We start from the raw sequence: 23,285 nt of genomic DNA on the forward strand, positions 1-23,285 counted from the left end.
GGCTGGAGCAGAAGTTTGGGGCCAGTGGTGAAGGCCTGAATGCCATGCTCAAGCTTCATGCTCACCTTTCCAGATGCCATGGAACTCCTGCCATGGGGAATGGGGAAGAAGAACGCACAGATGTGTCTGGTGGAGCAGTCATTCCAGCTGCTCTGTGGGGCACTTGAAGAGTACAAGGGCGGAGGGGAGCCTAGGGTCATAGCTCAGAAAAGCAGAGGTGAAAACTGAACCAGGGGAAGGTGAGGACAGGAGACAGTAGCTGCCAAGACAAACCTGATGACTGATTGCATTGGTGGATGGGCAGTGTCAAGGATGACTCCCAGATTTCTTGTTTGGATGGCAGTAGGGGTGGGGTGGCCTTCACTGAGATGGCAATATGGGAAGAGCAGCAAGCCTGGTGTCCCCTATCTCTATTCCGGCATTCTCTGTCATGTTAATGCATGTGTCCCTGTCTCCCCCCACCCCAACTAACTCATTAGCACCCCTCCTGAGACATCATGGGTTGGGGCTTGACATCCTTCTGTCTGTTGCTGACACAGGATCACGTGGGCCAAGGAGGCCTCTGCCCATGTTTGTGGAATGGGCAAGGAGGGCTCTGTTGCTCCCAGGGTCCGGTAGAAAGAGGCAGGTCTGCTCCCTCATTCCTTGCCCCTGGAAGCAGGGAGAAATTTGTCCAAGTCTCTTGGGTGCCCTCAGAAATGAGAGGAACTCTACCTCCAGGGCAGTTTTCTCAGACTTGGAGGAGCTGCTTGGGGAGCTGAGTCTTATGTGGACCCATGAGGACATTGGAGGGGAAGGGGGATTGTCACACTCAGCTCATCCCTCAGATACCTGCATGTCTGTTCACCATGTCCCAAGCTGGACAGACGCAGGCCATCAGGAAGGGCCTGAGGAGCATTCATTCTGTACTGTCAGGTGAATGAGATTCGTCTGCTCCAAGGACTCAGATGCCCAAGAACCTGTTAGGAATGACTCTCGGCTGTTAGTAACAGACACCTGGCTAAGCAGCCACAATTAGATGGTGTGTGTTTCTGTCTCCCGTACAACATGCCTATAGGAAAGGCCCCCAGGCAGTGAGTGGTGGAGCCAGCCTCCTCGGGTTCCTGTGAGCTGACTGTGCCAGTGTCTTCTCAGTCTGTGTCCAGTGACCTCGCATTGAGCACTTGAAATTGGCTTTAGTGAAAGCATTTACACCACAGAAATTGGCAAACACTATAAATCAGGGTTTGTTTTTGTTTTTGTTTTTGTTTTTTTTGGAGGGCCAGCGCCCTAGCTCACCACTGAGCAGTGATGCTGTGGCTGACTGTGTGCTGTGGCTGTGGGTCCCACAGTCATCAGGGACCCAGGCTCCCCCCTCTTACCCCTCTGGTTTCAGCTTCAACTTCCATCTTTACAACTGCCCTGTGGCCTGAGGTGGCTCGCAGAGTTGCAGCCATCCTTCTGTGGGAGCTCTGCTGTCACAGCATAAGCTGCTCCCAGTGTCCCTTCTAACTGTTTCCAAGGCTGGCTCCTCCCCATCCTGCCACTGTGTCATCTCAGGTGACAGCTCAAAGAAAAGAAGCCTTCCCTGACCACTCTCGCCACACATGGGCCCCTCCTGCACTGCTTTATTTTCTCTAGAGCACAGACTAGAATCCAAAAATCACCTGGTTATTTTGTTCTTTTCCTTGCTCAGTATGTCTTCCCCGCCACACTGGACGGTCCTTATGGATGTGGACTGTCTGTCTTGCTCTCTGCTGTGTCACCAGAGCCTCAACAGTGTCTGGCACATAGTAGTTGCTTAATATTTGTTGCATGACCAAAGAGTAATAAGCAAAGATAATTTCTGCATGTTTCCCTTAGCATGTCATCATAATTATCTTCCCATGTTGCTACCTATTCTGTAAAATTAGCTGGGCCAGATGTTTTCCAAGGGCCCTCCCTGCTATGATGAGCTGAGTGAGTAGGAGGGAAGGAAGTGAGGGTGAACAGGTAGGGCAGCTCCGTGGCATCTCTTGCAGCCTAGGCTGACTGGGGAAACCCAGTCCTGCTCAGAGGCTGTTTCCATGGACATTCATCCACAAAGCAAACTTCCTGGAGCCCCATCTAGTTGCCAGGCCATTGATAGCTATAGGGGCTGTGGAGCAGGAAATGGTAAGGGCCTGCCCCACTGAACTCACGGGCTCATAGGGGGAGGCCCTGGGGACAGACAGGAGAACCAGTTATGATACAGTGGGCCAAATGCCCCATACATGCAGAGAGCTGGACTTGTCATGGTGGTACCCACCTCTACACCACATTCATTCATTTGACAAATATTCGTTGAGGCCCTACTGTGTGTGGAGCACTGTTCTAAACACAAGCAAGCTCAACAAGACTCCTGCCCTCATGATAGTCATAGTGCTGTGGATGAGACAACCACCTGACTGGCGAGTAAGAGCATCTCAGACAGCAGAAGGTGCCAGAAAGACCTTGAAACAGGATGTGGGACAGAGGGTGTAGAGGATGATGCTGTACATGGAGACCTTCCTGAGGACGTGGCATCTGAGCTGATATGTTAATGACATAAAGGAATCACCAGGAGAAAATCCGAGTGGAGTGCACTGGCCAAAGGAAACAGCAAGGGCAAAATCATGAAGCTGAGACAAGCCCGTGATGGAGCAACAGAAAGAAGGCTGCCTGGCTGTGTGGGAGTCAGGGGAGATGGACGGTGAAGACAGGTGTGGGACCAGCATTGAAGCAGGCATCCCCCAAACTCAGTGATTGAGATGGATAATATTTAATGCAATTTTTAAAAACCAATAGTAAAGCAAAAAGCCCCACGATGAACATAATATCAAATTCTTTTTATTTTTAAAGATTTTATTTATTTATTCATAGAGACACAGAGAGAGAGCGGAGCAGAGGAACAGGCAGAGGAAGAAGCAGGCTCCATGCAGGGAGCCGGATGTGGGACTCGATCCAGGGTCCCCAGGATCACACCCCAGGCTGCAGGCAGCGCTAAACTGCTGCGCCACCGGGGCTGCCCATATCAAATTCTTAAGTAAAAACAAGATTACTCGCAGTGTCATGCTAAGCTCTACTGGAACCTGAGGCAAAGGGAAAAATCAGTAATACTAATCGTGGCTTTAAGGTTCCCCTATGTTGTATAGTGGATTTTTGTCGCCGTTTGTTATGGGTGTCATCACTGTAGAAAGCAGGTCACCTGACGTCAAGATCGGGGTCTCCAGAACCAGACTGCTTGAATCGCAAATATGATTTTACCCATACTCGCTTAGCTGCAAGCTTTTGAGCCAGTTTCATGACCTCTCTGTACCCATTTTTCCATCAGTAAGAGTGCCTTCCTCTGTGCTGTTGAGGGGACTAAATGACCCAGCGCGAGCACAGGACTGAGAACAGGCCTAGCCCCCTGGACGCTTAGTCGTGGCGGCGGACAGGGGTACCTTGGTACCCACGAGCGGATTCTAAGCCGGGAGTCTCCGCACATGAGGCTGGGGCGGAATGGATGGAGAGGCGGGTGCAGACAGGGAGCCCGCGGGCTCCTGGGATGGCTGGAGAGGAGGGTGTGGCAAACTCCAGAAGAAAGCCGCCTCCGTACCTGGGGGCGTGGGGGGCTGAACCGTGCGCGGAGCACGGCGTTGGGCCCGGTCCCGGGAGCGCGGCGGTCTGGCCCGGCCCGGCCCGGCCCCCATCCCGGCCTTGTGTCCTCCCAGAGGGAGCTGAAGGAACAGCTTCAGGCCCTTCAGGACAGCGAGCGGGAGCACACCGAGGCGCTGCAGCTGCTCAAGCGACAGTTGGCCGAGACCAAGGTGAGCGCGGCCTGGGCGCGGGGCGGGGCCCGCGGTGGGCGGGGCCTGCTGGGAGGGGCGGGGCTTAGAGGTGCCAATTATGCGAGGGCGGGGCTTACCCTGATGTAAGGTTTGTTTTTTTAATTTTTTTTATTGGAGTTCAATTTGCCAACATATAGCATAACACCCAGTGCTCATCCCTCCCAAGTGCCCCCCTCAGTGCCCGTCACCGAGTCACCCCAACACCCCCCCCACCTCCCCTTCCACTACCCCTTGTTCATTTCCCAGAGTTAGGTGTCTCTCATGTTTTGTCACCCTCACTGACATTTTCACTCATTTTCTCTCCTTTCCCTTTATTCCCTTTCACTAATTTTTATATTCCCCAAATGAATGAGACCATATGTTTGTCCTTTTCCGATTGACTTATTTCATTCAGCATAATGCCCTCCAGGTCCCTCCACATTGAAGTAAATAGCGGGTATTTGTCGTTTCTAATGGCTGAGGAATATTCCATTGTATACAAAGACCACATCTTCTTTGTGTAAGTGAGTGAGACGGACTCAGTCATCCTTTGACTGAGGGAGGGACTCGGACTGGTGCCTGGCCTTACCTGTAGGACCCTTTCCCCGTCCTGCTCTGAGTGAGGTGGGACCAGGGACCAGTCCTGCAGGGCTGGGAGAATGTACCTAGTTTCTCTTAACTCTGGTCTTATTAAACATACTCGCCCGTCACCAGAGGAGCCAGCCCTGAGCCTGTTCCCTTGTGGCCCGGCCTTGGTATCTCTCTTAAACTTAAACTGTGAGGATATGGACTTACTGTAAAGTAGTGCCAAACCCTGTAGTCTCTGGCTGCAGTGGTTTGAAAAGAAAGGCTTTTTCTTTTCTTTTCTTTCTCTTTTTAAGATATTATTTATTTATTCAGGAGAGATACACAGAGAGAGGCAGAGACACAGGCAGAGGGAGAAGCAGGCTTTCTGTAGGGAGCCTGAAGCAGGGCAGAATTCCAGGACCTGGGGATCACACTCTGAGCCAAAGGCAGACACTCAACCACTGAGCCACCCAGGCGTTACAGAAAGGCCTTTTCTTGACCTGAGAGGGAGGCCCTGGATTCGGATCCAGCCACTAACTCTCTGTGTGACTTTGGGTAAACTGCATACTTTTCTGGAACCCCAGTCTTTCCCATTTGTACACTAGAGACTCTGCCAAGCTCCTTCTGGCCCTGAAGTTCTAGATCCCAGGGCCTCCCTCTGAGTCCCCCCTCCCCCCCCACACACACACACAAATGTCTCACCAACTGGTGAGCTTTGATTGATGCCCTTTCTGGGACCAAGACTTGGGGACCCAGGCCCAGCCGCTAAGCTCTATGATTATTTCAGTCTGGTCCCACTAGCTAGCAGGGGTGCAGCTGCCACTAGCAGCTGAACTAGAGCCTTAGGAATGCTCTGGACCTCTGGGGGTCACCCTGAGGCCTGGAGAGGCCATTGGAGATCCAGTTTTATGCCCCAGCTTGGCCACCAACCCGTGTGGGGTCTCAGGGAGGTCATGACAAACATTTCTTTGGAAAACATTCTGGAGCGCCTGCAGGCAGGACCCTCAGCAGGTAATAGATGAGAAACAAAGGACTCTATCTAGCCTGTTTGCCTTCCACAGCCTCAGTTTCCCCATTTTCCTGGTGATTCTGAACCCTCAGGTGAAGAGAAGCAAATGGAAGACTATGTGAATGAGAGCGGAGTATTATAGTCTAGTTTTTTCTCTAGTGTTCTCTCCTCTCCGCTCCCCATTGTTTTTCTCCACTGACCTTTTCCTCCCCTGCTTTCCTGTCCATCTGTCTACCTCTGGGGGGTCCTGTGGGGCCACCTCCCCCTCCAGTTCCCCCAGCCCTGCTTCCTGTCTGGACTGGGGTGTTTATACAAGAAATGCCTATGGATGCTTTGGAGGTCATATTTCACCTGGTGCCTGACTCGGCTTTCCTGCAGCGCCTGCCCCTCCAATGGCCCGGCCTGAGGGCCTGTCTGAACTCCCTCCCTGGTCCCAGTGTTTTCCTTGGTCGGGGCTGACCAAGTGACGCATTCTTGGCAGGGTGTTCTTCTGAAACGGCCCCAGTTCCTCGGAGCCCCAGTGTATTCCCAGGGCTGTGGTGGGCTGGGGTAGGGGCCGCTTTCTCAGCCACAGCACAAAAGGGATGGGGGGTGGGGTGGGGGTGGCTCTGCCCTAGAAAAAACTAGAATAAATGGGGCACACCGATTGAGCTGAACCTTTCTCTGTGCTGGTAATTGTGTTTCCCATTCATTGTCTCACTGAACCCCACAGAATGTCACCTCTGTGACAGCAGGACTCCTCAGAACCCAGCACAGTGCTTCCCACACAATAAATAGTTGTAGAACAAATGAGTGTGTGTGTGTGTGTGGTGTGAGGGGGACACCTTTTGAGGTAGGAATCTTATCTCCACTCTATTGGCAAGGAAACTGAGGTACAAGGAGGTTGAGAAACCAGCCTACGGCCCCATAGCTAGTAGTATGTGGTTAATTGGGAGCTTACTATCCAGTTTTGTCAGAACCTAGTGCATATTCCAGCCACATGCTGGGATGTCCTCAGCCAGATCTATGGCTGTGTGGTCAGCAAGACAGGTAGATTGGGAAGACTTTTCAGGGACATACTTGAGGCACCTGGAATGGCTGTCACTCTGTTATTCCACTTTTAGCTGCCCCCTTCCTGCCTCTCCCCCCTCTTCTTGTCCTTCCTCTTTTGTCCTGGAGATACTAGGCCCCCATCCTAAAAAGAAAATGGAGTCTGCACCCACCTCTGCAGAGCAATTTTTGTCAAGATTCTTCCTCCTTCACCTCTCAAGCAGATTTTGACTGCCAGCCCTGTGCCAGGCCCTGGGATGGGCACAGGAAATTCAAGCCTGGGAAAGACGTCATTCTTACCCCCAGGGGTTTGTTCACTAGCTGGAGCCACATAAAATGTAAGACTGTGTATTAAGAATATTTACAGAATGCTTTGGAGACACTTAACTATTTAATTGCCTGGAAAAGTTAGGGAGGTTATCACAGAGGAGGTAGCTTTCAGTCTGGGTCTTGCAGGATAAGTAGGAGTTTGCCTGTTGAATAAAGATTTTGTTGGGAGGGGGTCCATCCTAGACAGGTGGAATTGCAACAGAATGGCAATGAAGAGGTAAGTTGGGATCAGATTGAGGACTTTGAAGCCAGGCTAAGGGATTTAGTGTTTTACTACTTATCAAGGAGCCAAAAAATGTTCCTAAACAGCATTGGCTTTGATCTGCTTTGCACATTAGAAGGGTCACTGTGGCAGTGAGTTTGGTTGCCAAAGACACAGAGTTGACTTGCGGACCAAGAGAGTTGGGTGGCCTATGGGATCCCAGGAGTATGTGTGGTTGAGGCAGGTGGAAAGACGAATGTGGTGCTCAGAAGACATGCTAGGCCACAGATAAGGACGTAGCAGCATCCTCAATGCAGCGGGGCTGGAATATATAGGAGGACATGTAGATGAGAAGGGAAGGAGCTGGCTGGGAAGGAGCAGCCACAGAGGTGAGAGGCAAACCAGAACCTGCAGCTAGTAGGGACTGCCCAGTGTGCCAAACACTGCCATAGAAGGTTGAGAAGGAGCTGGAAGGAGTGGATGTGGGATTTGAGGGTCCTTTGAGGGGGCAGCGGCAGATGGGGCAGGGAAGGCAGGCCTCATCTTCTCCACCTGTGACCTGCACGGAAGCCTCAGGGTTCAGGGAGGGGCTCGGGGAGGCCACAGGCAGGCTGGCTGTGCAGCCCCAGCCTCTCCTCCGCCCCCTTTGTCTGCCTGGTGCTCTGGGTGGGCATGCGCGGGGAGGCTGGCCCACTGCCAGCAGTTCTTCCTGCCGCCGCGACAGGAGGGAACTGGCCCTAATTGAGCCTTTGTCAAGCCTCCCACAGAGCCCTGGGCACTGAACACAGCAGGGTCTCTGACTCCGTGAACTCCCAGCCAGAATCCCACAAAGTAAAATTGCAGAGGCAGGTCCCGCACGCTGCCGCAGCCTGGCCACACTTCCGTACCCCCCGTACCCCCCGTACCCCCGTGCTGTCCTGACTCGTGCTGCTCCCTGCAACCCCAGTGGACTTCCTGCCAGTCTGGGCCCCAGCTCAGAGGCCACCTCTCAATGAAGACTTCCAGGATGTGCCTGTTAGAATTGGTCCCTTTTAATAATCAGGCTCTTTCTCTGCACCCCAAACAATGCCATGCATTTTGTGAACATGCCCCCAATTAATCTTCCCCAGGACCCTGTGATGTGGTCATGTTACTCCCTCACAGAAAAGAAGACAGGGTCAGAGACATCAGGGGACTGAGCTTGCCAATGCTAGAGACCCAGAGCTGTTGGGCACCGAAGCCTGTGGCCTTCACCACGCGGGCCCCTCCTGGGCCTGGTGGTTCCCGCGGAGCAGAGAACTAGGCAAGTCCAGTCTTGCCTCCTGTGATCATGGTTTTAAGCTCCATCTCTGGTTTCTTGGCGAGGAGGTCACAAGGGTGGCTGGACAGATCGAGTGACCACCAAGGTCTACCTGGCACTTTGCAGTTTATAAAACTCTCTGATATCTGCAATCTCCTTGTCATCTTCACTTGAGCCCTAGGAGTGATTTTTTTTTTTTTTTTTTGCAAATAAAAACCTCACTGGATCCTAGAGTGAACTCAGCATCTTCTCCCCACCTACCACCTCTCCCCCAGCTTCCGCGTCCCCCCCACCCCCAAGCCAGAAAGCTGGGCATCATCCTCACCCTCACACTTTTCTCTCCTGCATCCAGCCTGCACCCCAATGTCTTTCAAGCCACGGTCCCTCTGCCACTCCTCTAGTTCAAGCCACAGTGTGTCACCCAGAGCGTTTCATTCGTTTCCTAAGGGGCACGTGGAATCAGGCCCGGCCCCCCCTACGCCAGCCTGCCATGCCACCGTGCTTTGCCAGGTTGCCATTACTGGGCCAGAGCCTACCCTTCCCCGGTCTTTCTTCTCACCACTTCAAGGCTCTCGGTTTCCTCCTCTCTCCCAGGGGTCACCCCATCTACTCCCCCGGGCATAACCCCTGATGACTGTCCCCACAGTCTTCCACCAAAGGCTTGCGGACCACCATCGGTGAGGCGTTCGAGCGGCTACACCGGCTGCTGCGGGAGCGGCAGAAGGCCATGCTGGAGGAGCTGGAGGCGGACACTGCTCGCACGCTGACCGACATCGAGCAGAAGGTCCAGCGGTACAGCCAGCAGCTGCGCAAGGTGCAGGAGGGCGCCCAGATCCTGCAGGAGCGGCTGGCTGAAACTGACCGCCACACCTTCCTGGCCGGGGTGGCCTCGCTGTCCGAGCGGTGAGTGCCCGCCGCCAGCCAGCTGCCTCCCCCTGCACACACAGGCCTCCCCTGTTAACTCCCTCGGAGATAGTTCCAGCTGCCAAACCCTTTCACACACATAGGAACAGGCAGAGAGAAGCTGGATCGCTTGGCCAAGGCCCCTCATCTAGTATATGGTGGAGCCAGGATTCAACTGCAGGTCTCTCTGGTCCCATAACCACCTTTAATAAAAATACCCATTATTGGTCTTTCTTTTTTTTTACAAGTTTATTTTTTTAAAAGACTATTTATTTATTCATGGTAGACACAGAGAGAGAGGCAAAGACACAGAGGGAGAAGCAGGTTCCATGCAGGGAGCTTGATGTGGGACTCGATGCCGACCCAGGATCATGCTCTGAGTCAAAGGCAGATGCTCAACTGCTGAGCCACCCAGGTGTCCCTTATTATTGGTCTGTTGATGATCAGTGCTGATAGCTAACATCAGGTATTTGGTGTTGACCATGAGCCCAGCACTGTGGTGAGCACTTTATGTCCATTACTCCATGTAGTCCTTACAAGGCAAGAAAGCAGGTGCTATCATAGTACCCATTTTTTTAAAAAAAGATTTTATTTATTTATTCATGAGAGGCACAGAGAGAGAGAGAGAGAGAGAGGCAGAGACATAGGCAGAGGGAGAAGCAGGCTCCATGCAGCAAGCCTGACGTGGGACTCAATCCTGGGTCTCCAGGATCACACCCTGGGCTGAAGGTGGCGCTAAACTGCCGAACCGCTGGGGCTGCCCCATAGTATCCATTTTAAAGGTGAAGAAACTGAGGCTATAGAGAGGTAGCAAGTGACACAAGTAGGCACTTGAATCTGGGGCTGTCAGGCTTTACGTACACGATCTTGCCGTTTGTCAGCTGCCCTGAACATGGCTATAAGGCCCCCAGTGCTGGGAACAAAATCTAGCCCCCAATGCAGCCTGCTCTCCTTTCTTTCCAGACTTAAAGGGAAAATCCATGAGACCAATTTGACTTATGAAGACTTCCCGACCTCCAAGTACACAGGCCCCCTGCAGTACACCATCTGGAAGTCCCTGTTCCAGGACATCCACCCAGGTAAGGCCCTTCCAGCCAGTCACTGAGAGCACCCCAGGAAGAGGCAAGCATTATCATGGGCAGGAGCTAGAAGGGTCCATCGCAGCCCAGCTGCCTTCTCTAAACCCAGCATGGGGCAGGGTAGAGAGATGAGATGAGTTTCTTGCTTAGTAGCTCCTGTGTTCCAGGCCTTGTGTTGGGGAGCCACACAATCACTCAACTCAGTGAATCCTCACACAGCCATAAGGTAGGTCCCATTAGGATATCCATTCTCCAGATGAAGAGACTGAAACTTTGGACACTTCACTCATCCATCCTATACATACGACACATATCACACCACACACTATTCTGGATATTAGAGACATAGCAGTGAGCAAAATAGGCCAAAATTCCTGTCCTCATGATCTTACATCATAGGGAGAGAAAAAATGAAAGTAAATAAGTAAAATTCATAGTTCATTAGATAAGGATAAAAGAGGAGGAAGGGAGCTAGGGGATGTTGAGGTAGGATAGAGATTTCAGGTAAAGGGCCCAATAAGAAGACCTCACTGAGAAGGAAGCATAGAAGTAAATGCCTGGAGGAAGAAGGAGAGCGATCCATACAGATTTCTGAGTGTTCCTGGCAGTGGAGATAGCAAGTGTAAAGGCCCTGAGGCAGGAGAAAGCCTGGCATGTTCAAGGATTGGTGAGGAAGCCAGTGTGGCTAGAGTGGAAGAGAGTGAAGGTGAGGTTAGGGAGGTAGCAGTGACCAGACCCTGAGGGCCTACAGACCAGTGTGAGAACTTTAGGATTTCATGCCGAGTGAGATGGGAGCCATAGGATGGTCTGGGGGGACATGCAGTGCCATAAACTTAAGTTCCTCAAGGCTCGTTCTCGCTGCGGGGTTAAGGACAGACTGAAGGGGATGAAAGGTGGAGACTGGGACACTGGTTAGGAGGTTACCACAATACTCCAGGTGAGCGATGGTGGCTTAGAGCAGGGTGCTGGCTGTGGAGGTAGAGAGAAGTTATCAGATTTAGGGTAAACTTTGAAGGGAGAGCCAACAGGATTTGCTAATGAATTGGATCTCAGGTGTGAGAGAAAGAAGACAAGGAAGCTACAATGATTTGAGCCGAGGTGCCTAGAAGGACAGAGCTGTAAGCACATGAGGTCTGCAATACCGATGAGATGTCTAAGTGCTGGTGCCGAGAAGGCAGGCAGAATGACAAGTGCCATACAGGACAAGGGTCAGGGCTGGCAGAGTCAGCACGTGGATAGTATTTAATGAGTCAGGATTAGATCACCTAGGAAGCAAGAGAAGAAAGACAGGGCTACTCTAAACTTTAGAGCCCTGGGGCACTCCCAGAAGGTAGAGACAGGAGGGAGACCCAGCCAAGGGGACTGGGAAGGAGCAGCTAGAGAAGTGGGAGGGAAACCCGGTATGGCCTGGAAACCAAGTAGGGAGAGTGGCTGATGGCAGCAATGGCCACTGAGCCAGGTGGAAGGGCCCAGAACTGACTGTTCTCCAGCACCATGGAGGTCTTTGATGACAGGAGCTTTGGCCAAGTCACAGGGGTATAAGCCAGAGAGGGGGCCATCCAAGAACGAATGGGAGACAGTGAGTGGAGACAGTGCTTTCTATTTCTAAGACAGGTGTTTTATTTAAGGGAGGGAAAGAGAATGTGGCAGAGGCTATTAAAGGTAGAAGAAGTAACAGCCTATCTGCAGGTGATGGGAAAGGCCCAGTGGAAGGAGGGCAAAACTGAGGGTGAAAGGCAGAGAGAGTTGCCGGGGGTGAGGGTGGGGGGACAGCCAGCAGTGGCGTCTGCAGCTGCCTCTGCTGGGGGACAGCCAGCAGTGGCGTCTGCAGCTGCCTCTGCTGGGAACCCAGAGGAGGGAGAAGAAACGGGCAGGGGTGGGAGCTTGAGAATTCTCTTCTGATGGCCTCCCCTTTCCCAGTGAGATAGGAAGCAGGGTCGTCAGCTGAGAGGAGGATGGGCAAGAGGAGGTTTGCAGAGAGAGAGAAGGTCTAATCAGGTTTCTAGTGGCATGAGTAGATCTTGGGACCTGAAATCATACAACCTACAAAGGCACCATGTCCTTTAAGGTGAGACAAGGACATAAAGGTGATGTCTCCCTAAGAAGTAGGCACTCTTATTATCCTCATTTTTTCGGTTGAGGAAACAGGCACAGAACTGTTAGGAACTTGTCCTGTTCCTGATCACAGCCTATCAGTGGTACAGCCAGGATTTACACTCGGACCTATCAGACCCCAGAGCCTGTGCCCGTACCTACTAAGCCAACCAGGCATTCTCTGGCCTCATATCAACCCAGGAAAGCTGCATGGGAGACTGAGGCTCAGAAAGACTCACTGATTTCCCATAGTCACACAGCAGCCAGAGCTCTGTCCCCATGTCTGCATTCCTTCTTTCCATCTATAGACATTGAAAGTCCCTCAGGGGATTTTCAGGGGTCAGGAGAAACAGATGCACAAACAGATCCTGAGAGCCCAGCGGGACAAGCTATGACGAGGGACTTCCACAGTGCTGTGGAAGCCCCGAGGGGGAAGCAGGAGGCTCTGGATGGGGCAGGGGAGTGGCCAGGGGAAGCACTGAACGGACCGATGTTTGAACCAAGCACTGAAGGCTGAGGCTTTTGCCACTTGGGGAAGGGTGGGGCCTGGTGGGGCCTCCAGACTGTCCCTAGCGTGGGGAACTGCAGCGGCAAAGACAGTGCGGAGTGCAGGAGCATGACTGGTCCCAGGATGTCATGATTGGGCCTCCCAGGCAGGGATGGAGAGGGGCTGAAGACATCACTGAGGGTGTGAATGCTGGATGGAGATGGGGCTCCCCGTAGGCCGCTGAACATCACTACCAATTTCCCAGAAGTGAAGGGACAGCTTCTTTTACTCTTTTTTTTTTTTTTGCTTCTTTTACTCTTACTCTTCCATCTGGATCTGTGTCCTCGTTTCCAGGAGGGGCAGTATTTTGCCGGGGGCGGGGGGGGGGTGGGCTCGGGGCTGTCCTCTTGGGGTACTCCTAGCCTCTGTGCACTCCTAGACTTGGAGGGACCATCACCCTGGGACCCAGCAGGGTGAGGGCAACATGTAGGTGAAGCAGAATAACCCAGGGAGGCAAGGAGCACGTCCCTAGCTACTGACTCAGGAAAGCCCCTCAGGCAGATGGTCTCAGGAGCTTTCTCTGTCTCAGCGGCCACCTGCTGCATCCTTGTCACAGCTCAGAGAGGCACTCCAGGCACCTTGGGCTGACAGGCAAGACCCTGTAAGACCTGGGCACTGCCATTCTCTCATTCTCTACCTGTCTCCCCATAATACTGAGCCACACTGAACCGTCTTCAGGCCTTAAATGAGCTGTACTCTCCCTCCTCCACTTTCACACATGCTGCTTCCTTTGCCCAGAACCCTCTACACAAACTTCAGTCTTTGATGACTAACTCCTACTCCCTTCCCATCTTAGTTTATAAACACCTCCTCTGAGAAGCCTTCCTGGATTTCTTCACGTAGTCCTGGGCTTTCCTGGTTGCACTGCTTTGTCAACATCTGTGTAGCTGTGTGTCTCACTAGACCATGAGCTCTAAGACGTCGGGCCTGGGTCTAATTCATCACTGTATACCCTTAGCAGCCCCAACAGTAAATGTTTGTTGATAAGTAAAGAAATGAGTAAGTCCTAGTCTCAGCTCTGCCACTAGAATAGTGCCAAAAAGGAGGTACTCGGCCAATATTTTTTAATGAATTTGCCACACATCCTTGAACAAGTCAGTTTCTCCTCTGAGCCTCTGTATGAGCACACGGATATGGGAACTTGCTGGTTGCCTCAGGGCAGGATTTCCCGCTGTCAGCACTATTGACCTTTGCAGCTGAATAATTCCTTGTCTTAGGGGGCTGTCCTGTGCATGGTAGGGTGTTCAGCAGCATTCCCAACTAGATGCCCCCCTCCCCAGTTTTGACAACCAAAAATGTTCCCAGATATTCCCTGATGACCCCTGTGAGGCGAATCGCCTCGGTTAAGAACCACTGGCCCAGAGAAAATTCTGTGGAAGAGGGGCTGAGGGAGCAGTAGTGTGTGCCCTGAGCATCCTGCCAAGGACCGTGGTCCCTGGGGAGTTCAGAGAACAGTGACCTGGTTAGCCAGGCCCCTTGCTTTGTCTGTAGGGCCTGTGAAGTCACTCTAGTTCCTCTGCCAGCACCAGGGCCCTTTATGTCCAGATGGGAGGGGCAGGTGCCCCCAGGGACCTAGCCCATGAATTCCAGCAGTTTCCTGCTGTGCAGCTTCCAGCTCAGGCTTCCTATTGGGTCACCTGAGAACTCCATTTAGCACTCGTCATTCCCCTTTGCTTTGAAACCTCCACTCTCCACCACCACCCACCCTCTGTCCCACCCTTCATCTGACATTGAAAACCCTCCTCCAATGGCCTGGCCTGATTGTTCCTGCTCCCCAGCACAAACTTCCTCCCCACCTAGACCAGGTGGCTCCTGCTCAGAGGACACGAGACACTGCCTCCCCTGGGCTGCTCGCTCCTCCTCCTGCTCCCCTGAACCCAATCATTTTGGCTTCCAGTGTGTTCATTGCCTGGCTATGTGGCCCAGGGCAAATCACTGCCCTCTCTGAGCCAATTTTCTCCTCTAAAACAGGGATGGGGAAGATGTGATTTATCTCCCAGGGTAGGTATAAGAATGAAATAAAATTATCTATTTGTGATAATAATCCTGGAACTTAGTACATGATACCTGTTTATTATTATGCTCATGACTCATCCAGTGGTTCCTCAGTCTTGCTGAGCAGGCTTTCTGGGGCCACATAAAGGAAAGGGGAAGGAAAGACCTTAGCTCGAATTCCAACTGTACTTCTACCCCAAGGGGTAGCTCGAGTAGGCCACTTAACTCTGAGAAGCCTCAGTTTCCTCTTCTGACAAATGATATGGTAATCTGCACTCCTGGGGATGCTGCGGTTTCCGCAGGAGCTAGTGGATATGAATGTGTTTCTCAAATGCCAGCACGATGCCGATGCCACAGAGGGCCTAAATAGGTGGGAAGCCCAAGGCAGCAGATTTTGTAAGAGCCTGGCTAGAGGAAACGGCTGGTGGTATCTCCTGACCCATCAGGCTTCTGAAGGGTTTAGCCATTGTCCTTGGGATATTTTCCTTTCTTTTCTTTTCCTTTCTTTTCTTTTCTTTTCTTTTTTTTTTTTTTTTTAATTCACGAGAGACGCACAGAGAGAGGCAGAGACATAGGCAGAGGGAGAAGCAGGCTCCTTGCAGGGAGCTGGTTGCAGCACTCGATCTCCAGACCCTGGGATCACACCCTGAGCCAAAGGCAGATGCTCAACCACTGAGCCACTGTCCTTGGGAACAGAGAGGTACCAGCCACCCGCTGCCCGGCAATGGTGCTGGCCTAGGGGTTTCTCTGCTGCCTGGGCCATGTGGTGTGTGGTTGACGATGGCCAGAAGACTTTTCCTGGGGCCTCCACAGTTCCACGTCTCCACCCCCATGCCCCTGACCTCAGGGTCTCAGGCTTACATGGACGGACAAAATACCTGGAGACCAGATGAGGTGCCCCAATATCTGCTTTTGTTTTTATAAAACAGTGTTTCAGGACCTAGGAAAGAGCTCTGACCTGTAACACAGTGATCCCCGGGGGACTGCTTTGTTTCGCTGGAGCCTGGCATCTCTGCCAAGGATACAGGATGGGTGGAGATCGCCTTTCCCCAGCCAGGGCCGACATCTCAGTGGGGGGAAAAGGTGTTGCCATGCCCCCTTCTGGGTCTCTCTCTGGTCTGAAAGGCTGTTCCTCTGGCCGGCGCTAGCCTCAGGAAGGGTGGAAAGGAGGCTTTGGAAGACAGAACCTGTTCTGATGAGATGGGAGACCTTGGAGGTGGACCCCAAGGTCCACCCCTCGAGGTGTAAAAGCCTCTTAAGAAACAGGACACACACACACACACACACACACACGCACAAAAGAAACAGGACACACCCTGTGCCTCATAAGAACACCGACCCCAGTCCCCCGCACCCCCGCGGTCTGGCCCAGCACCCCGTTCCAGGGCCCACCCCCTCGCCCCGCCTCCACCGCCAGCACTGCCCAATGCACGGCAGACCCAGCCCCCAAGCCCACCCAATGAGTGGTGGACCCTGCCCTCACCCAGTCCCCTGGGCGTCAAAGCAGGGAGGGGCCACGCCCAGGAGCTGGCTCCCCGTGCTCTCCGGACTTCCTCTACCGCAGGCTCGGCTCGGTGGGCCCAATCTCAGAGCCACTGAGAGCCCACTTGGCTGCCTCCCCGCGCATCGGTAGGCCTGGAAGTGGCCACACATTGGGCCCAAGGGTCTGGACCTGAGCCCTCCGGCCTGTGTGCTGGTATCTGCCTCCACCCCCCCCCCCCACCCCCCCCCCCCCCCCCCCCCCCCCCCCCGTCCCCACCTTCCACGCCCCTGTCCTTCGGGCCTGGCTGCAGTTTCTGCCTGTTGCCGACCTCCTCAATCACCCTGAGCACCCCAGGCTCCCGTGGCACTCAGAACTGCTGCTGCCCACACCTTGGCTTTGTGCCCGCTCTGCCCCTTTTGCTAGAGCCGCCTGAGTGTGACCCACATTCCACAGCCAGTAGGAGTGGCCCATCTGTGTCTAATTAGATTCTTCTTCCTTCCCCAGCCTCCCCTTCGCACACACTTCCTACACCTCCCTCCACCTCTCACCTCCCGACCCCACCGTGGGAGGCATGTGGGAATTCCCACATGCCATGTGGCAGGAGCTTCTGGTTCCGCCACGCCGACAACACAGTTGAACACTCATCCACTGATCCCATGCCTTCCTGCTCATGGCTCCCCCTCTTCCCTGTCCCTGGATAGAGAGTTGTGTTTCCATTGACCCCTCTATTCACAGGGCTAATTGTTTCCATTCAGCGCTCTGCATTCTAAGAACAGGAAAGAAGAATGTAAAATGCAAAACTGAATTTACTCCTAACAGGGCTCATGGAAGGAGCTTGATAGAAGTCAACGGTCAGCATCGTTAGTGGATGTGTGAACGGGAGCATAGTTCGGAACCTGGCTGTTGCTCCCTGTTGGGGACAGTTGCCACCATGTAGGTGTTTTATTTCTGGGCACACATGCAGCCAACAGAGGTGGTAGAAGTAGGGGGTAATGCTCCAGCCAGTGTAAGCATGCTTCTGCACCCCCGGAGGAGGAAAGCACCAGAGAGCAGCATGAAGATATTTTTTGCTCCTATAGGAACTGGTGGCAGGATTCTATTTCTTCATCCTTCTTTGCCTGTCTTGCTCTGGCCTGGAAATGGTCATCCAGGCTCAGGAGGGCCACTTTCAGGTCCTTCCATCTTCTGGCTGAGCATCAGCTCCCTTACCACAAAGAGAATAAACAGAGACTCTGAAAGCCAGACCTGCTAAGCCAGTGTGGCCAGCCCAGAGCCGGGTGACCTAGCCTGTGCAGCCTGCCCAAGAGCAACACAAACAGGGTTAAGTTTAATTTGGTAAGCCTTTCTGGAAACCTTTACCATGCCTGGCTCTGTGCTGGGCACTGGACACAGAAAGGAGAACCTGGTTGTATGGTACATAGCCCTTGGCCTCCTGGTGCAAATGGGCATAAGCTGTGGGCACAGGAGACTATAACCTGTATATAATCAGGAGGGGACACGAAGTTAAGGAATTTCGGAAAAAAGAGTGAGCACACCTGCTGGGCAACTAAGAAGCCTTCCCAGAGGATGGGTCCTGGAGTGGAGCTGTGTGCCAGGGTGATTACAACAAGCAGAGAGGAGTCAGTAGAGAAACAGTCCAAGTGATGGCTTTGGGGCTGGGTGCCATGAGGCAGCATCATGTGATGGGGAGGCAGGAGGTGAGGGATGGGGTCAGATTGCACATGGCCTTGATTAGCTGTCACTCTGCCATTGGCTTCTGCGTGACCTGAGATTAGTCACCTCTCCTCTCTGGGTCTCATTTTCCCCACCTATTGAGTGGAAGAGTTGGCTCAGAATCAATGGCTTTCAGCTTTTTCAGACCTGTCACCTACATTTCATAACAAATAATGGGTGATGTCTCAAGGATAATATAATCTTTTCACAATTTCATTATATATTTATATATACTTGAATATATAATATATATTTACATATGTGTGTGTGTGTGTGTACTTGAACTTGTATATACCCATACACCCATGATAGTATAAAAGAAAAATAGAAGGAAATGATTTATAATAAAATGTTGCACATGTCAATAGGTACTCACTATAGCCACGTTGGAAAACATGATGAAGTAGTCAGGTGCTCACACCATAGATAAAACTCCATTCTGCCTCCAGTGTGGTCCGAAACAAGCAGATTATATGAGTCAGTGGCATTTTTCTTAGAGATGTATTCCCAAAAAGTGAACAATTCTCAGTGAAGTCCCAAACAAAACAAATTCAGTCTCCCCTGTTTCCATGGTAGTAGTGTTCTAAAATATTCAGTATATTATATCCTATTTATACATGAAATGGAGTTAAGTTGTAATTTTAGGTCATTACAGAAAACATTTTTGAGTGGTTGAGCATTTGAAAATTTATGGGTGGCAAGAGTGTCATGAGACTGCCCTGTCATTTCATTCAGGGCATTTAGATGCATGGATCCCACCTATTGAGAACACACACCCCCATAAATTTCCTCATTCCCACTCCAGGGTGATTACCAGCCCTTGGATAATCTTTAAGCTCTCCCAGCTTTGAAGTCCCCTAATTCTAGATTTCGTTATGGTTTATTCAACAAATTTGTGGGGTGCCCACTATGTTCCTTGCTCAAGGCAGTCACAGCTCCTGCTCCTCAGCAGCCAGGTTTTTTTTTTTTCTTTTAAAAATTTTATTTATTCATGAGAGACAGAGAGAGAGAAGCAGAGACACAGGCAGAGGGAGAAGCAGGCTCCATGTAGGGAGCCCGATGTGGGACTCGATCCCAGGTCTCTAGGATCATGACCCAGGCCGAAGGCAGGCGCTAAACTGCCGCTGAGCCACCCAGAGATCCCCCCCCTTTTTTTTTTAACATTTTATTTATTTATTCATGAGATACACAGAGAGAGAGAGGCAGAGACCTAGGCAGGGGGAGAAGCAGGCTCCCTGCAGAGCCCGAAGTGGGACTGGATCCTGGGACTCCGGGATCACACCCTGAGCCAAAGGCAGACGCTCAACCCCTGAGCCACCCAGGCGTCCCTGCAGCCAGGTTTAAATCTGGAAGGACCTTAGCCATGACCCTTCCATATTACAGAGGAGGAAGCTGAGGACCAGACAGGGCAGGCTTGCATTCAGCATCACACAGCCTCCCAGGGACCCAGGGGAGCCCGGCCCTCAGGGAGGACCGCAGAGCAGGTCCACAGCCTTCTCTCCACTCATCTTCTCTCCCTGCTCCGTCCGCTGCAGTGCCCGCTGCCCTGACCCTGGACCCGGGCACTGCCCACCAGCGCCTGATCCTGTCCGACGACTGCACCATCGTGGCCTACGGCAACCTGCATCCACAGCCGCTGCAGGACTCGCCGAAGCGCTTTGACGTGGAGGTGTCAGTGCTGGGCTCCGAGGCCTTCAGCAGCGGCGTCCACTACTGGGAGGTGGTGGTGGCGGAGAAGACCCAGTGGGTGATCGGGCTGGCCCACGAGGCGGCCAGCCGCAAGGGCAGCATCCAGATCCAGCCCAGCCGGGGCTTCTACTGCATCGTCATGCACGACGGCAACCAGTACAGCGCCTGCACTGAGCCCTGGACCCGGCTCAACGTCCGCGACAAGCTCGACAAGGTGGGCGTGTTCCTGGACTATGATCAAGGCCTGCTCATCTTCTACAACGCTGACGACATGTCCTGGCTCTACACCTTCCGCGAGAAGTTTCCGGGCAAGCTCTGCTCCTACTTCAGCCCCGGGCAGAGCCACGCTAACGGCAAGAACGTGCAGCCGTTGAGGATCAATACGGTCCGCATCTAGGGCGGCAGAGGGCGCCCCCAGATGCCACCTGGGCCACAGCCACCAGCAAGAGCGCTGCCCAGGGGACGAGAGGCCTGGACTCCGGTCAAGCGTGGCCACCGCGAGGTCTCAGATCGCTTGTTTACCCTTCAGCCTCCATTTCCCTGTCTGTAAAATGGACGTTGTGCTCCATGATTCCTAAACTCTATCAGCATTGATGTCCTGTAGTTCTGAACTTGATGGGGAGGCAGCTTTGGTCCAAGAATGTGATGTGGCTTCTCCTCAGGGCAGCCCCCGCCCAGCCCTCACCCCATCCTCTCAGGGGCAGGGGGACCACCTCCCTGTGTCTCCCTCCTGCCCGCATGCCCTAATCTCAGGATGTGTCAGAGTTGCCAGCAGCTGGCAGCCTGAAAGATACACAGGAACCCTCTCATGCTCCCAGGTCTCAGACTTGCCCCTCACTAAGCCATGGGCCATTTTACCCTTGACCCCAGCCCATGATGGATGCAGGCAGTAGCGGGTCTTAGGGTTGTCTGAGAACCACCTCTTCTACCTCCAGACCAAGAGCTTTATGGTTCCTGTTTTTCCCACTGACCTGTAGGTAGAGACAATGCTGTGGCCTGTGGGAGGCACCCGGTCACTGAGCCCACATGTTACAGTCACTGTGCCACCCCCTTCCAGCCCACGCAGGTCTAAAAGCAGGATGACAGCACGCCCTGAGGCTAATGCAGAGACCAGTAGCCTAAAGGCAGCTGCAGGAAAGCATCACTGGGTGACGGAAGTCCCCAGAAGCTTGGATAAGGGTCCAGGCAGGTCTCTGTGACCAGGCTAGGATGCGGAGAGGCTGCAGGGAATGGTGTTTCAGTCAGGACCGGAGCTCTGGGGCAGGCTGTTGGCCGGGACCTCCCATCAGGCTTGGCATCCGTTTCTGTTAGGATCCTGTTTCAGATAACAAGAGCTGCTTTAGCTAGTTTAATTAGGCAGGATTTATTATCACATCCCTGATGGCTTTGCAAAATCATTGGAAGGACTGCAGGAGCAGACTCTGCTGAATTTCCAGGAATAACTCCCAGTCACCAGATTCATCATGTCTGTCCTGGTCAGAAACACTGCTCCTATCTGCAGTAAGCCACTGCATCAGGAAGCTGCTGACTGCAGAGCTGTGCTCCCTCCACTTCTGGCCAGGCCAGCAAATGGATGTCCTGAGGCATCTCTCCCACTCAATTTAATTCCCAAATCCAAATCTGGATGAGGGGCACTGTTGGAGAAAAAGAAATATGACCCAGGACTTTGGCTGTAAGGGTATCTGGGAAATTATTCTTCTTTCCAGCCCCAGCCACATAGAAAGGGCCTAGAAGGAAGTTAGAGTGAGTGCTGAACAAGCCTGTGCACAGGGGTTCACCTCGGGGTCTTGGCTTTGAAGCAGCAGAGCCTCCAGATGTCCTGCTCTGTGGCTCTGTCCTTTCCCAGGGGTGACAGCCCCGAGAGGTGGATCTGCAGGAGCGGCTGAAATGTCTCAAGCCTCGGCTTTGCTTTCTAGTCCTGGAGCCTAGATTCTGAAGCTCGTGGGGTCCCTGATCACCCTTACCCCAAAGGAACCAGACTAGGTGAACTTGGGGGGCTCCCCTCACAACTACTGCCCATTAGCATCCTTCTTGGGCAGGAGAAATCCTCAATCTCATCCCGCCCCTTCATCTACCAGAATCTGGGCCACCCCCAGCTGTATTTTTATTTTAAATGTTACCCATTTTGTGAGTTATGATGAATTTGTATTAAATTAAAGTTACAGAATGTCAGTGGTCAGTTCCATTCATTTTGAGAAAGGCCCACCTCTTCCATCCCAGGCAGGATACGTATATTAACATGGCTGATCTGCAAAGCAACCCTACTGGGTACGTAGTATTATGCCCATTTTACAGAGGTAGAAAATGAGGTTCAGAGAGAAGATGTGACATGCCCAGAGTCCCATGTCCCATGCTGGAAAGTGGCAAAGTTTGGATTAGAACTGGGTTCTAAAGCGAGCACTTACATCACAACTTACTAGTCAGGGAAGACTGGTAGTCTGCCTGGAGGAGGGGTTAGTGGTAGCCTTAGGAGTAAAGGGGAGCTCATGAGACAGTGTCATGGTCTCCTGAATTCCACAAACCTGGGCTTGAACCCAGACTCCATTACTGTATGACTTTAGAGAAATGGCTTAACCTCTCTGGGCCTTGGTTTTTCCACATGGAAAATGGGAATAATAACTCCCATCTCATGATTTATTGGTAAGCTGCAAAGTGCTATGCATTTAGGGAGCTCGCTTACTCCAGCTACTCTCACTCCAGCTGCCTCCCAGACTCAGTGCCCTAAGAAATCTGACCCTAAGGAGTATATCTTCTTCCTTATGCCTTGCAGAGGGTATCTACGTTAGCCAGTAATGTCCCCAGGTCTGCTGTAAAGAAGGAGGTCCACCCTACCTCTGACTAGCTGGGAAGGAGTCTGGCCAGGAGTCAGGCAGGGCCAAGAATATGGACAGATGAGCTGTGCACACTGTAAGTGACAAGGCCCTGGGGCCCCACAGCTGTGCAGTGCAGCAATCTGGGGAACAGGAGACCTGAGCTTTGTCTTAGTTCTGGGATGACTCTTTCTGGACCCTGAGGCCTCCCTCCTCAGTTTCCTTACCTGCAAATGAGGGAGACCATATTGGACGCTTCAGGTGGATCTTCACTTATACCTGGAGCTAAGGAGAGCAGAGAGGGAGCCACCACAGTCATTAAATTGTTCGAGTTTCTAGAAAGAGGGGCATGAACAAAGATTGGAGGAATTTGCAGGAGCAGAGGGAAAGGTCTCTGATTGGTTGATGGAGAGCACCCAGTTTGGGGGGAAATGATTTTGAGAGTATCCCCAAGCCCTCTACCCGACCCGAGGCTCTCAAATCTCTGTGGCCCCCCAGTCATGACCCTGCATCTTTGCTCAATGGATCTGTCTTCTGGGGGAGAAGACAGACCATGTCTTCATGGTCCCTCCTACCCTTCCCTTACTCAGCCTCTGCATGAGGTCCAAGAAGTGCTAGCCACATCCCAGTCTTCACTTCCCATTTCCCACTGTCTAGGAGTAACTGTAAGGGCCTAATTTGCACACCCAACTCAGGACTCTGGGAAATCAGGGCAATTCCAAAGGTATGAAGTGTCCAAAAAATTCCTGAATGTAAGGATCTGGGTTT

At 52.5% G+C, this 23,285-nt stretch overlaps 1 protein-coding gene across 2 annotated transcripts in view; it reads left to right on the top strand.

Annotated features, from left to right (window-relative positions):
- TRIM62 (tripartite motif containing 62) overlaps window positions 1-21,879 on the top strand; it is a 31,468-nt gene extending 9,589 nt beyond the window's left edge. For both annotated transcript variants that reach the window (XM_035713799.2, XM_025447196.3), the window contains exons 3-6: window positions 3,693-3,788; window positions 8,851-9,107; window positions 10,071-10,186; window positions 19,554-21,879. In XM_035713799.2, the coding sequence (XP_035569692.1) occupies window positions 3,693-3,788; window positions 8,851-9,107; window positions 10,071-10,186; window positions 19,554-20,104 (1,020 nt within the window). In that variant the 3' untranslated portion in view covers window positions 20,105-21,879. The remainder of the gene's footprint in view (window positions 1-3,692; window positions 3,789-8,850; window positions 9,108-10,070; window positions 10,187-19,553) is intronic.
- Window positions 21,880-23,285: the final 1,406 nt, after the last annotated feature.

Source organism: Canis lupus, chromosome 2 (assembly GCF_003254725.2).
Source record: "Canis lupus dingo isolate Sandy chromosome 2, ASM325472v2, whole genome shotgun sequence".
Taxonomy (NCBI): Eukaryota; Metazoa; Chordata; class Mammalia; order Carnivora; family Canidae; genus Canis; species Canis lupus.